Here is a 14730-nt window from a genome sequence, read left to right on the forward strand (position 1 = left end):
AGCCTCGCTCCGGCCTGGCCCCGCCCTCCGGAGCCGTGTTCCCGCCCCTCACCGCCCCGCCGAGGCCCCGTGACCCGAGGCCTTGCCCCATTTTCCGCGCGAGGTTGGATGGTTTGTCCAACACAGAAGGAAAGAAAGTAGTGTCCGAGGCTATGGAATAGTTCAGGGAAGCCTCTATCTATAAGAACTATCCGGAGGGAATTGTCTCCCCGTACTCCCTGGACCAAGCCCTGCTGTCCTGTAAGTAAGGTGCAAAAGTGAACAAAAAAAGTTTTGTCTCCTCCAGTTGGCTGAAAGTGAGGCAGCCCGTCGTGGGACACTGCCTTACTTATGGATCTCAGGTTGTCGGTTCTAATTGGTGGGTTTAGAGCAAGCAGGCAGAAGATCCATGGAGTCACCCTGTCGCTGTGAGATGGTCACCGGAGCCCATCTACACAGTCCATGTGCGTTAGGGAGGTCAACGGGTGAGTCAAACAGGCTGCATTTACCTGTCCCATAGGGAGATGGTCACCAGGAAGCAGTTGCATTAGGCAGATATCTGGGTGGATCACGTTGAAGAACTGGGAAGAAGCAGAGAACTAGTAACTGTGTCAAAGGTAATTGACCCCTGCATCTCATATGAGAAAGTTAAACATTCAAAATGGATGCCAAGGCAAAATAAAATTGTGAGAATTCACTCTACTAGTGATGGCAGCAGCTGCTCCCGACGGCCTGCTGCTGCAGCGGGGAGGCATGGCCAGGGCTGCATGCTCTCTGGCAGGAGCCAGGGACAAGCAGGAGACCCACCCCTTCTGAGTTGGGGTGGGAGCTCCCTGGGTGCCTCTGAGCACAGCTGCAGATTGGGGCCTCCTGCTCCACAGAGCAGGCAGGAGCACCACCCACAGTGTGGCTGCAGATCTGAGCCTCCCTGTGCTATTGAGGGGCCAGGAGCAGGCAAAAGCCCTGCCCTCCTGGGGGCAGCTGCAGCCACCCAAACCACGGCTGCAGCCCCAGGCATCCCTGCACTCTTGGGGGCCCAGGAAGGCCCTGCATGCCACTGCAGGCTCAAAAGTGCCTGCTCCTGCTGCCTGGCTTCTCCCTGCTGTTGGCACCTGCTCCATTCTTGGAGCAAAGTTGAGGCTGAACCCAGGCACCATGAATGGCAGTGGGAGGCAGACAGACTCCTGGGCAGAGGGTGTGGGTCCCCAGTGAGGCCCCAACTTCTGACCAAGGAGGGCCTGAAGGCTGGGGGTCAGGCTGTCAGCCCCATGAACCAGAGTAGGAACTTGTGGTGCCTTTTCCAAGGCTGCCCATGGCTGCCCCTGGACCAATCAGCAGCAGGCACTTGCTCCCCTCTGAGGCTCATAAAATCCCCAACTCAGCCAGAGCTGAGCAGGCAATGGGACAGCCAGCTGCAGAGAGGAGCTACCCTCTCAGCTGAGAGCTTCAGAGACTTGCAGAGATGTCAGAACTACCGGCTTCAGAGAGGAGTGACCCTCTCCAGGGCCTCCTCTCTGTTAGGAGCTGGGCAGATGTTAGGACAACCAGCTGCAGAAAGAAGCTGCCCTCTCCAGGGCCTCCTCTCTCCTAGGAGCTGGACAGACGTCAGGATGACCTGCCTACAGAGAGGAGCTATCCACTACAATCTCCTTTGAGCTGTTTTAACACTCAGTAAAGCTCCTCTTTGTCTTGTTCACCCTCTACCTGTCTGCATACCTCATTCTTCCCAGACACAGGACAAGAACTCTGGCAAAGGTGCCACCAGCCACAGAGGTTTCTGGCCAGGAAATCGACACCCCAAAGGTCCCATAACACTAGGAAACTCAGAACTGTATTTACAGATCAACCATTGCAATTATTGCAATTATGTAATTACTATTTATTAGTATTGGTCTCCAGTTGTTTTGATATCTTTATGTGGGTTCATCAATAGATTGTAAATTTAAAGAAAGCTATTATACAGAGCTCCTGACAGTGCTATTTAAAATAATATAGCTTCAGATAATACTGATAATTGACTAGGACAACTGCAGAAAGACAATCGTAGATTGTTTGGGTTATAGAAGAAAACAAAGGACCACCCATTATTTCTAAGGGCATTGAGCCTGATAGAAAAAATGCAACATAGAGGACTATCCCCTTCCCTGTTATTTGGGACTCTCGTCCTTATTTACAGTAGTCATGCAGATATCTCAGGTCTGTGACCAAGGTTGATTCTAAAAATTAATGCAACTGATGAACATCGCCATGACTATCACAACCTGCCAAGAATGACAACTAATAGCAAACTGCCAAATACCAGGAATTTAACAAATTCCATATCAAATCGACATGGCTTTGGATCCCTGCTCTATAATTGCTCCACTTTGAGACATCAGTGAGTTATTTAAATACTTCATGCTTCCACTTCTTCATCTACAGTATAGCTAATAGGTCTATTTCACCTTATGAATTCTTTTTTTTTTTTCTTTTCAGACAGAGTCTCACTCTGTCACCCAGGCTGGAGGGCAGTGGCATGATCTCACCTTCCGGATTCAAGTGATTCTCCTGCCTCAGCCTCCCGAGTAGCTGGGACTATGGGCACGCACCACCATGCCCAGCTAATTTTCGTATTTTTTTTTTTTTTTTTTTTGTGGAAACAAGGTTTTGTCACATTGGCCAGGTTTGTTTCAAACTCCTGACCTCAGGTGATCCACCTGCCTCAACCTCCCAAAGTGCTGAGATTACAGTCGTGAGCCACCATGCTCAGCTGAATTCTTTATCTTCAGTTCCTTCACCTATAAAACGAGAATAATTATGCCCATTTATTGGGTTGATAAGTATGTAAAACCCTTGGCATCAAGAAAGGAATAGGAATAGCATAGAAATATTAGCTACCATTTACCAACTTCCTTCTCAGTCTGTTTAAGAAGGCAATTCAGTATCTTATTTAATGTTCAGGAAACTTTCACATTGGTATTACTATCCCCATTTTTATAGATGAGGAAACTGAGATTGAGTTACTTACCAAAGCCTGCATCTGGGAAGCCATGGAGCTGGAATTCAAATCCTGGTACGTCTGACCCCAGAGCCTATGTTCTTTCTCTTTTTAAAAAATCTTTTAATTTTTTTTTTCTTTACTAGAAACAAGGGTGTCACTGTGTTGCCCAGGCTGGTTTTGAACTTGGGCTCAAGCCGTACTTCTGCCTGAGCCTCCCAAAGTGCTGGATTATGTGTGTGAGCCAGGGGGCCCAGCCGAAGTCCATATTCTTAATTACTAGTTAGAACAGCCTTTCAATAAATGTTAAGGCACTCAATAAAATGGCATGACCTCTGGAATTCCTTTCTACTTTTCAATGAAAGGTTGTCAAGTATGGAACAGGAATAATGAGTATCAGTTTGGGAAAAGGTGGGTAGGGCTTGTTTTCTGAAATGAAAAGAGTATAGCCAGGTGTGGTGGTGTGCACTGGGAGGTTGAAGCAGGAGAATTGCTTGAGCCCAGGGTTCCAGGTCAATCTGGGCAACATAGCAAGACTCTGCCACTGAAAAAAAACAAAACAAAAAAAAGAAATGACAAGAGTGAAAGAGTGGAAAAGCTGGAGTGTTCAGAGTACTACACTCACTAATCTCCTGATCTGCTTCTACTTCTTCTACATCCAGCAGAACTGTGAGGCAAACAAACCTCCTTTCTTTAGAAACTACCCAGCCTCAGGTATTCTTTTATAGCAATGCAAAATGGACTAAGACAAGGACCAAATATTGCTTTCTTAGTATATCACGATATCATAAGCCCCATGGTGGCCTTTCACTCCAAAAGGTCTTTTCCTACCTAGTCTGAGTACTTATCTCCAAATGGAGGGATTGGATGTCAAATCCAGAAAATCCAATCTCTAGAGCCTTGAAGGGATCCAGTAAGCCTCACCCAAGGACACTACCCCCAGAGAAAAGGTATGTTTGAAGACGCCCTCTCTCGCTCTGCCCTGCAGACTCCTTGGCCAGACACTGCAATCCGCCCCCACCAAGGTTATTGTAGGTCTCATTCTAGGTAGCAAGCATGTGTGCCTGTGAGCTCCATGACCTCTGGAGAAGAGCAGGCATTATACAGACAAGTAAAGAGAGGTGTAAATTACTGAAAGTTACCTAGCTAATAAATTACAAAGCTGGAACTCAAACACTGTACTCCAAAAAACTGAGTTCTTAATCACAACTTTCTTTTGTTTGCTTTTCCTAATTGATTGTAAGGGCTTCAATTGTAAGGGCTTCATGTTCCCCACCACTACTCTGACCCCCATCAGTAGGGAGTTTTATCAAGCTCTTCTGTTACAATTTCATTTGGAAATTTCACCCTTTACATTGGATCCTGCATGATCATGATTTCCCAGATACTGCTTCTTCCCCCTGACAATTCCATAGTTGCTGATTGTGTATACGTGCATACATGCAAATATACAAACACATGCACCATGCCCTGAAAATACAAACCTTCATCATCTCAGGATGAGAGGGATGGGGAGACTGGGGGATGAGATCAAAAAGGTACATGGCATCTTTTGGGGATGATAAGGATGTCCTAAGTTGATTGTATGATGGTTGCACGAACTCTGAGAATATACTAACAACCATTTACTTGTACATGTTAAATGGGGGGATTGCTTGGCATGTGAATAATACTTCAATAAAGCTGCTGCAAAACTCAGGAGATGGGATTTGGGATCCTTGAAGAGATGATTGATTGAGTGTCTGAGACAGAGAAAAACACTAAGTGAGATCAGAATATCTCCCTGTGCCAGAAAACACTGAGATGCTGCACAATTGACAGAAATGTGAAAGGCCACGGCTCGGAAGGGTTTCTACTGGCCTAGCCTGGGGCAGTTAGAGCATTGAAGAGACCCATGCTAGTAATTGATACAAACATTTAGCATTTTCTAAAGATATCAGTGAATAATTAAGTAAATGGATGGCAGATGGTAGAAGCCAGTTTCTCCCTGTTGGTATGGCAGAATACAGATAAGCAAGGGAAGGAGGACAGGATGATCTGTGTGATAAGGGGTTAGCACTGGGAACATCAGTGTGAACTCATGTTTAGTTTAATATAGATATAGATGGACACACGTAGAAACACCTGTAGATAAGTATATGTACACACGTGAGTATACACACATATCCTGTTCTGTCAACTAAGATGAACTAGAAGCAATAACACACCGGCAACAATGAGCACACCTAGTGTCAGATCTTGGTTTCTAATACCATCCTCCAGTTAAAAAAAAGAATTCGCCATTGATTCTTGGAGAAACAGTTGACTCTAGGACTGGGGCAGGAAACATACAAGATGAGTCTGAAGGATGTTGTGGTGCCAGAAAATAAGAAAGTGTTCAAAATAACCCCAAAATGATGGGCATATGTCAAAGAGATGCAGGAACCAACTGAGAGAGTTCCCAGTGGCCATAGCTGGAACAAGACGAACAATAAAATAAAGTGGCATAGCATGATATCCAAAAGCATCAAATAAATATCCATGAATCCATAGTGACACAAATAAATGATTGAATAATTAAATGAGAGAGAAGAGACCAAACTCCCAAGCAGAAGAATTTCCAATAATTCACGCAGATACTCTGCCCTACCTGAGGAAGGCGTCAAAGATAAACAAAGCCAACGGTAGTTAAAGTAGTAAGGACAGATATTAATCAGTGATATACTATTGTAATAACGTAATACGATATTCTTGTCTGCTTTCAGCAGGTCTAGGATAAGAATTGTCCGTAAAATTTTAAGTCTAAGATCAAGAGGCCCACCCTATTGCTTTTAACCCTCTTAGTTGTAAGGTAGGTGGTATCTCCCTCCTACCCTTCCAAACAGGTAAAAAGAATACCTGCTCTATCAGGGTATAATTAGACATCTTTTGTCTTAGCCCCCTCCTGTTTATAGTCTGTGCATTCATTGTGCCTTGTTGCTTAAGCACTTGTCTAGTGGATGAGAATTTTATTCTCTCCTCTAAATCAGCCATCCTTCTATGGAGTAAAGGGTACTGAAGAGGGTGTATCAGTCAGCTCGGGCTGCCATAACAAATACCACACACTGGGCAGTTTAAACAATAGACATTTATTTCCTCAAAGTTCTGGAAGCTGTAAGTTCGAGATCAAGATGTCAGCAGGGCTGGTTCCCTCTGAGGTCTCTCTCTTTGGCTTGCAGATGGCATCTTCTTCCTGTGTTCTCACGTGGCCTTTCCTCTGTGCGTGCACATCCCTGGTATGTCTTCTCCTTATAAGACCATCTTTCCAACTCCTTTTTCAGTAAACGGTGCTGGGAAAACTGGCTAACCATATGCAGAAGAATGAAACTGGAGCCCTATCAATCAACATATACAAGGAAAATAACTCAAGATGAAATAAAGACTTAAATTTAAGACCTCAAACTATAACAATCAGAGAAGAAAACCTAGGAAATACTCTTCTGGACATCCACCTAGACAAAGAATTTATGGCTTAGTCCTCAAAAGCAATTGCAAGAAAAACGAAAATTGGTAAGTGGGACCTAGTTAAATTACAGAGCTTCTGCACAGCAAAAGAAACCATTAACAGAGTATACAGACACCCTACAGAACAGGAGAAATATTTACAAACTATGCATCCAGCAAACCCTAATATCCAGAATCAATGAAGACCTTAAACAAATCAACAAGAATAAAACAAATAACCCATTGAAAAATGGGCAAAACTGCCAGGCATGGTGGCTCACACCTATAATCCCAGCACTTTGGGAGGCTGAGACAGGAGACCACTTGGGCTTAGGAGTTGGGAGACCAGCCTGGACAACATGGCAAAACTCCATCTCTACTAAAAATATAAAAATTAGCCAGGCATGGTGACACACACCTGTAGTCCCATCTACTGGGGTCGGGGGCTGAAGTAAGAGGATTGTTTGAGCCTGGGAGGCAGAGGTTGCAGTAAGCTGAGATCGGGCAACTGCACTCCAGCCTGACTGAGAGCGAGATCCTGTCTCAAAAAATAAAAAATGGGCAAAGGAGATGAACAGACACTTCTCAAAAGAAGACATACAGTCAGCCAACATATGAAAAAATGCTCGATATCACTAATTATCAAATAAATGCAAATAAAAACCACAATGACAGTGGTCCCCAACCTTTTTTGGGATCAGTGACTGGTTTCAGGAAAGACAATTTTTCCATGGACTGGGCCGGGGTGGCGGTGGGAGGGAATGGGGGTGAAACTGTTCCACCTCCGATCATTGGGCATTAGAGTTTCATACATAAGGAACACTCAACCTACATCCCTTGCATGCACGGTTCACAATAGACTTTGCCTCCTGTGAGAATCTCATGCCTGCGCTGATCTGACAGGAGGGGTGTCTTGGGTGGTAATTCTCCCTGGCCCACCTCTCACCTCCTGCTGTATGGCCCGGTTCCGAACAGTCCGTGGACCAGTACCAGTCTGTGGCCTGGGAGTTGGGGACCTCTGCACAGTGAGATACCATCTCACGCCAGTGAGAATGGCTATTATTAAAAAGTCCAAAAATAACAGACGTTGTCAAGGCTGCAGAGAAAAGGGAATGCTTATCCACTGCTGGTGAGAACGTAAATTAGTTCAGCTATGGTGGAGAGCAGTTTGGAGGTTTCTTAAAGAACTAAAAATAGAACCACCCTTCGACCCAGTAATCTCATTACGGGGTATATACCCAGAGGAAAATAAATACTTCTACCAAAAATGTACTCATATGTGTATCACGGCACTATTCAGAATAGAAAAATGTGACACCTATACACCACGGAATACTATGCAGCCATAAAAAGAGTGAAATCGTGTCCTTTGCAGCATCATGGATGCAGCTGGAGGCCATTATCCTAGGCAAACTAACTCAGCAACAGAAAACCAAACACTGCATGCCGCCACTTATAAGTGAGAGCTAAATCTTGGGTGCACACGAACGTAAAGACGGAAACAATAGACACTGGGGACTTCAAAAAGAGATGGAGGGAGGGAGGCAAGGGCTGAAAAACGTCCTGTTGGAAGTACCATATTCACTATCTGGGTGATGGGATCAACAGAAGCCAAAACCTCAACATCATGCAATATACCCTTGTAACAAACCTGCACACGTACCCCCTGAAACTAAATTTTAAATTTTAATTTTAAATAAAGGACACCTTTCCTGTCAGATGAGGGCCTCATCCTTATGATCTCAATTAACCTTCATTACCACTTTAAAGGCGATATATTCAAATACACTTACACTGGGGGTTATGGCTTCCGCATATGAATTGGAGGGTCACAACTCAGTCTATAACAAAGGGATTCTTCCTCAGTTTCCCGTAGCCAGTTCTGTAGACCTACCCCCATATCCCTGAGCCTCCCCAAATCTGTGGCAGCCTCCCTGGATGATAATAGTGCCAACAGCCCACACCTCCTCTTATGCCCACAAGCACCCTGTCTCCCCCTGTTAAGGAACACAATTCACCAAAGGTCACATAGCTAGTAAGCTGTAGAACCTTATGCAAATCCATGCAAGGTATTTTGTCATAACCTCCTGCCTCCCTGTTCATGTTCTCTTTTTTCTCCAGGACATCCAGTTATTCTCATTAAAGTCTTTGTCATAGTTAGGCACGAGGCACTGACAGTAGAGGCACTGATAGAATAATGCTTCCTTTTGCTCAAAGAATAGGCGTTAGCTAATCTCCTGATCATTAGTGCTTTCAGCAGCTTCAGAAAAAAAAAGCAACAGATGACAGTGCAGTTGGTTTGTCTCTTTGATTCGTGACTATCCAGAAATTAATTTACCCAAAAAAAAGCAGCAAATAGATTCTACTTCTCAAGACTTTGCATGTTGTTCTTTTTGTACTGTGCTATCAGGGTCATACTTGTCTCGTTGAGTAAAGTAGTTTTCCATTTGTATCATAAAGAGAAAAATCACTTGGGCATTTGGGGGACTAGCCACCAAGCTTTGCAAAGGCCAGGTCTGTAGTATGTTAGACACTGACTCTCCCAGGCCGGACATGGTGGCTCACGCCTGTAATCCTAGCACTTTGGGTCGCCGAGAACAGTGAATCTTCTGAGCTCAGGAGTTCGACACCAGCCTGGGCAACATGAGACCTCATCTCTCAAAAGAAAATTAGCCAGGCGTAGTGGCACGCACCTGTGGTCCCAGCTACTTAGGAGGTAGAGGCAGGAGGATCACGTGAGGTGGAAAGGTCCAGGCTGCACTGAGCTGTGATCAGGCCACTGAACTCCAGCCAGGATAACAGAGGGAGACCCTGAGACCCTGTCTCCAAAAAAAAAAAACAAAAATGAAACCAACTCTACCACTATCAGAAAATGTTCTCTTTTTTGTTTGTTTGTTTTGTTTTGTTTTGTTTTATTTTGTTTTGTTTTTTGGATGGAATCTCACTCTGTTGCCCAGGCTGGAGTGTAGTGGCAAAATCTCGGCTTACTGCAACCTTCGCCTCCCAGGCTCAAGCGATTCTCCTGCCTCAGCCTCCGGAGTAGCTGGCATCACAGGCACACACTATCATGCCCGGCGAATTTTTACATTTTTAGTAGAGATAGGATTTCACCATGTTGGCCAGGCTGGTCTTGAACTCCTGAGCTCAAGTAATCAGCCCACCTCGGCCTTCCAAAGTGTTGAGATTACAGGCATCAGCCACTGTGTCTGGCCTGGGATCTGTTTTATAAGGGCACTAATCCCAATTCATGAGGGCTTCACTTTCCTGACCTATAACTTCCCAAAGGTTCCATATCCAAAAACCATCACATTAGTGATTAGATTTCAACACAGGAATTTTGGGGGGACGTAAGCATTCAGACCCTAGTAATTCATTTGAGGATTTAATGAAATCACATATGTAACATACTTAGTATAGTCCAGCATATTATATGCATTCAATAAATGTCAATTGTTATTATTATCACCTTTAAGATACAGTAACTTTGGCATGATTAGTGATTCCAAGGCAATATACACTGGGATAGGAAAAAAACCCTAGGACTTCTGCTTGTATTTTTACTTCTCCCTATAGCTTTTATTTGTGTGTGTTTATATACATATGTACATATACATATGTGTGTATATATACATATATGTGTGTGTGTGTATATATAGGAATTATGTACCTAAAAATGTTTTCACTGATAGAAGATGTGATTTTTAAAAATTGGAGACAGTTGGCTCAGAGATTTAATAAAAGTCTAGGAACATATATTTGTATAGCATTTTCACCTGGTCTTAGCCAAAAGACCAAGAAGCGTTATAGAATTTTCATTCTCAAGATTAAGTCTCTTTCATACAAACCGCAAAATATTTTCAAATTATTCCTTATTTAAAGCTTGCCAACCTGTAGTGTAGCATGTGAATATTCACATTTTGAACTAGGGCCAAGAAAGCCAGAATGATGCGTTTCTTTCCAACCCCAGCAATTCATGAAAATTCCTTTGTCAAATCAACAGATCAAGAGCAGTGTACTGCCTAGGATGCTGGGTTTATTTTCAGGAACTGAATTTATACATAATTCAGGAAGTGAGTCAGACCTTATTTTATCAGCAACATTACTATAGATGTCCAGTAGAAACTCTCTATGTGTGTCATCTTATATGAAGTCACTTGGTAATTATCTGTCTCCAAATTAGAAAACCTAGTTAAATGAAGCTAGGGCTTGGGAGATGTGAAAGGAAGAATTCCTGATTTTCAACCCCTGTTAATCAGCAGCAGTGTAGGCACCCTGTGCTTCTTGCATATTGGTCCTGTGCCACCTTCCTGCGTGGCTACCACCCAGGAGGTTGGTGCAGAGGACCTGCCATGTGGGAGCCTGACTTTTTCTTTTCTTTTTTTTTTTTTTTTGAGATGGAGTTTCACTCTTGTTGCCCAGGCTGAGCTGCAGAGCTGTGATCTCGGCTCACTGCAGCCTCCCCCTCCCGGGTTCAAGTGATTCTCCTGCCTCAGCCTTCCAAGTAGCTGGGATTACAGGTGCCCCCCACCACGCCCGGCTAATATTTTGTATTTTTAGTAGAGATCAGGGTTTCACCATGTTGGCCAAGCTGGTCTTGAACTCCTGACCTTCAGGTGATCCACCCACCTCGGCCTCCCAAAGTGCTGGGATTACAGACGTGAGCCACTGTGCCCGGCCCTGACTTTTATTTTTCAAAGAAAGGTAGTCTACAGTTGCAGTTCAAGGGAAAAGGGAAACCGTCAAAATTTTGCTTGAAATAATAACCACTTTGAAAGAGAAACAGAAGAAGAAGGGGAGAAAAACCTAAGAATATGAAACCTATCAAACAAATTATTTTTTGAAACCATAGAGATGTCCCTTCCAAGTATTAGGTGTTTTGTGGTGTAGAGCCCCAGGTAGAGGGGGAACAGCTCAGAAATTCTTGTGGCTTGTTTCAACTCAGTCACAATCTGTTGTAACCCAGCGAACGCCCAGGAGTATGTCGGCCTTTAGAGCCAAAAGGCTTATTTAGCCCTAAAGACAAAGCTGACTTCATTTCCTGTTAAATATAAAATAAAGAGCATATATTTTTAACAAGCACATCACTGAGGTGCTACTAGAGAAAATTATGCCTAAGTGGAGGCATTTGGTATAATTTGAATCTTGCTTGGGAAAATGCTTGTTGCTTTTTCTAATTATTTATCAATGGTATTGGTTTCTGGGAAGTACATATGTGATCTACTGTAAGGGAAAGTATAATCTAGAGCCAACGTGTTAAGTTTTGACAACTGGGGCTAAGTGCTCTTCTTTTTCAAGTCTGTAGGCTAGGATGGATTTCTCAATTATGTTGAAGAATGTTTGTGGCTTTTATGTGTATTCTCAGAATTCACGCCTCATTACTGCTAAGTGATCAGAACCACGAGAACAGTGGCTTTGTGCATCTTACATGCCATCGTGTCCCCGGGGTCTGCCACAACGCCTGGCACAAATTAGATAGTCTAAAACACTGCATTTTTAAAATGTTTATTTTAGGGTCAGAGGTACATGTGCAGGTGTGTTACATAGGTCAGTTGCATGTCACATGAGTTGGCTGTACAGATGATTTCCTTCTCTCTTTCTTTTTTTTCTTTTTTTTTCAAGACGGAATCTTGCTCTGTCGCCCAGGCTGAAGTGCAGTGGCACAATCTCTGCTCACTGCAACCTCCATCTCTGGGTTCAAGTGATTCTCCTGCCTCAGCCTCCCAAGTAGCTGGGATTACAGGCACCTGTCACCATGCCTGGCTAATTTTTTTAAATTTTTAGTAGAGAGGGGGTTTCACCATGTTGGCCAGGCTGGTTTCGAACTCCTGACCTCAAGTGATCCACCCACCTTGGCCTCCCAAAGTGCTGAGATCACAGGCGTGAGCAACCACGCCTGGCCCAGATTATTTCATCATCCGGGTAATAAACACAGTACTCAATATGTAGTTTTTCTATCCTCTGTCTCCAACCACAGCGGGCCCTAGTGCCTATTGTTCCCTTCTTTGTGTCCATGTAAAACACTGCATTTGTTCATTCTGTTAAAATAAAACTAAGATCTGTGGTTTTCCATGAGGTCAATCAGAACTAGGACCAAACTCTCCAAAAATTACAACTTAATTTTAAAGACTTAGCATTTGGCTTTTAAATTTGAATTGCAGAGCAGGTAGTATTAATCTGTTACTGTTGTACCAATTCTGGTAGATCAGTTAAAACATCATTTCTTTAGTTGTATTTTTTTAAACACATCATTCTTCAATGGATTTCATGAGTCAAATGACAACACTTAAAGTTAAAACATTCCTCTGAATCTCATTTAAAGAAAACGAAAATCTGGACAGCTGGATAATGACCTCAGACTCACTAGGGTAGAGCCCAGGTAGGTATTGGTCATATGGGTGCTATGTGGCACCTTTCTACAGGCTCTCAGAAAATAGGGAAAGAAGAATTGACAAAATAAAATTTGTGTTTTTAGAGTAGCCACTCTTGGGTATCCATTGGAATCTCCTAGGAAGGCCAGACTCTTAAAATTTTTGATACCACCCTCAGGGATTCTGATTGAATTGGTCTAGGCTGCAGCCTGGACATTGGTTTTTTGTTTGTTTGTTTTCATTTTTTTCTTAGAGATAGGGTTTTTCTCTGTCACTCTGGCTGGTGGTAGGATCATAGTTCACTGCAACCTCAAACTCCTAGACTCAAGTGATCCTCCTGCCCTGGCCTTTAGGCACACACCACCATGCCAGCTAATTTTTCTTTTAGTTTTATGGAGATTGGGGTCTCACTATGTTGTCCAGGTTGGTTTTAAACTCTGGGCCTCAGGTGATTCTCCCACCTCGGCCTCCCAAAGTGCTAGGATTACAGGCATGAGCAACTTCACCTACCTATACATTGGGGTTTTTAAAAGCTCCCCAGATGATTTCAATGTACAGCCGAGGCTGAGAACTATTATGATATGGTTTGGTTGTGTCTGTCCCCACCCAAATCTCATCTTGAATTGTAACTCCCAACAATTCCCATGTGTCATGGGAGGGACCCGTTGGGAGGTAATTGAATCATGGGGTTGGGTCTTTTCCATGCTGTTCTTGTGATAGTGAATTAGTCTCATGAGATCTGATGGTTTTAAAAAATGGGAGTTTCCCTACACAAGCTCTCTCTCTCTTTGCTGCAGACATCCATGTAAGATGTGACTTGCTCCTCCCTGCCTTTCACCTTCTGCCATGACTCTGAGGCCTCCCCAGCCACATGGAACTGTGAGTCCAATATACCTCTTTCTTTCGTAAATTCCCCAGCCTCTGGTATGTCTTTATCAGTAGTGTGAAAACGGACTAATACACATTGTATTAAAGTGTTGTTAGGAGTGGCAGAGTCTTCAGGTCTTTTATTTTATGTACAGTACACGTAGGCATTTAAAAGTAATTGTTACTAAATTGCATTCTTCTAAGCTATATTCTCTTTCTGAAGTACCTAAAAATTATTTGAAATTTTACAGTTGGAAAATGCTATTTGCCCATCAATGCATGTAGACAATAAGTGACTTTTGTCTTATGAACAGCACTTCTGGTCAATTTCATGTCATGGTGCCCACAGAAACTGGTATTTGCGCAGCCTACTTAAGGTCTCTTGAAGGGCAGAAATGACTAATCCAATAGTTCCTGCAGCTCCAAGAACCCAAGGTATCAGTGTCTCAGCAGAACAGGAAGAAAGGCTGCCTGAGAAGCTGTTTCCAACAACTAGGGCTCTTCTGACCAAGAAATGCATAAAACTGCTGTTCTGGGTAATCTTCTCTGAATTATTGAGCAAGAACAGCACTCTGGAACTTCATTTATTATCAGTAGCCAGGATAATGAAACACAAGCAACATTCCAATGATAAGATTTTATCTTGATTTCTATCTCCACACTTAATAAAAGGAACCAGATGTTTCTCTTAAATCACTATCAGGCTCCTGGTCATTTCCTGGAGTTGATAAGAGCCCAACCCATTTCATAGTAGATACCACTGAGGAAATACAGAAAATGAGAGGAGACAGTAGTGCATTGATAACTTATTAGTTTAAATATTATGTGGTAACTCTGTTTATGAAGTTCTCCTCCCTACTGCCCCGGGGAGAAAGATTATGGCAAAAATAATTGAGTATTATTTATTTGAGAACATGTGATTTCTTTTTAAAATTTAACCCACGAGGTCAGATTATGAGTTCTTATACAAAGAAACAAGAATGTAGAGTATAATTTTTAAAATTCTATGGTGTAGCCGTTCTTATAGGTAATAGTCTTTTATTTTGTTTTATAGGAACACATATTTGGCTGAGAAAT

At 43.2% G+C, this 14730-nt stretch overlaps 1 protein-coding gene across 2 annotated transcripts; it reads left to right on the forward strand.

Annotated features, from left to right (window-relative positions):
• Positions 1–47: 47 nt before the first annotated feature.
• LOC144334753 (uncharacterized) lies at positions 48–14389 on the forward strand. Of its 2 annotated transcripts, XM_077966332.1 has the most exons (3): positions 48–3031; positions 6256–6484; positions 13584–14389. In XM_077966332.1, exon 1 carries the CDS (start codon positions 645–647, stop codon positions 1632–1634), a length of 990 nt encoding a protein of 329 aa, XP_077822458.1. In that variant the 5' UTR covers positions 48–644; the 3' UTR covers positions 1635–3031; positions 6256–6484; positions 13584–14389. The 2 variants fall into 2 exon arrangements, with proteins under 2 accessions (XP_077822458.1, XP_077822457.1); XM_077966331.1 differs by lacking the exon at positions 13584–14389 and having other exon boundaries at positions 6256–6812.
• The last annotated feature ends 341 nt before the right edge of the window (positions 14390–14730 follow it).

The sequence above is a fragment of the Macaca mulatta genome, chromosome 15 (assembly GCF_049350105.2).
Source record: "Macaca mulatta isolate MMU2019108-1 chromosome 15, T2T-MMU8v2.0, whole genome shotgun sequence".
NCBI lineage: Eukaryota > Metazoa > Chordata > Mammalia > Primates > Cercopithecidae > Macaca > Macaca mulatta.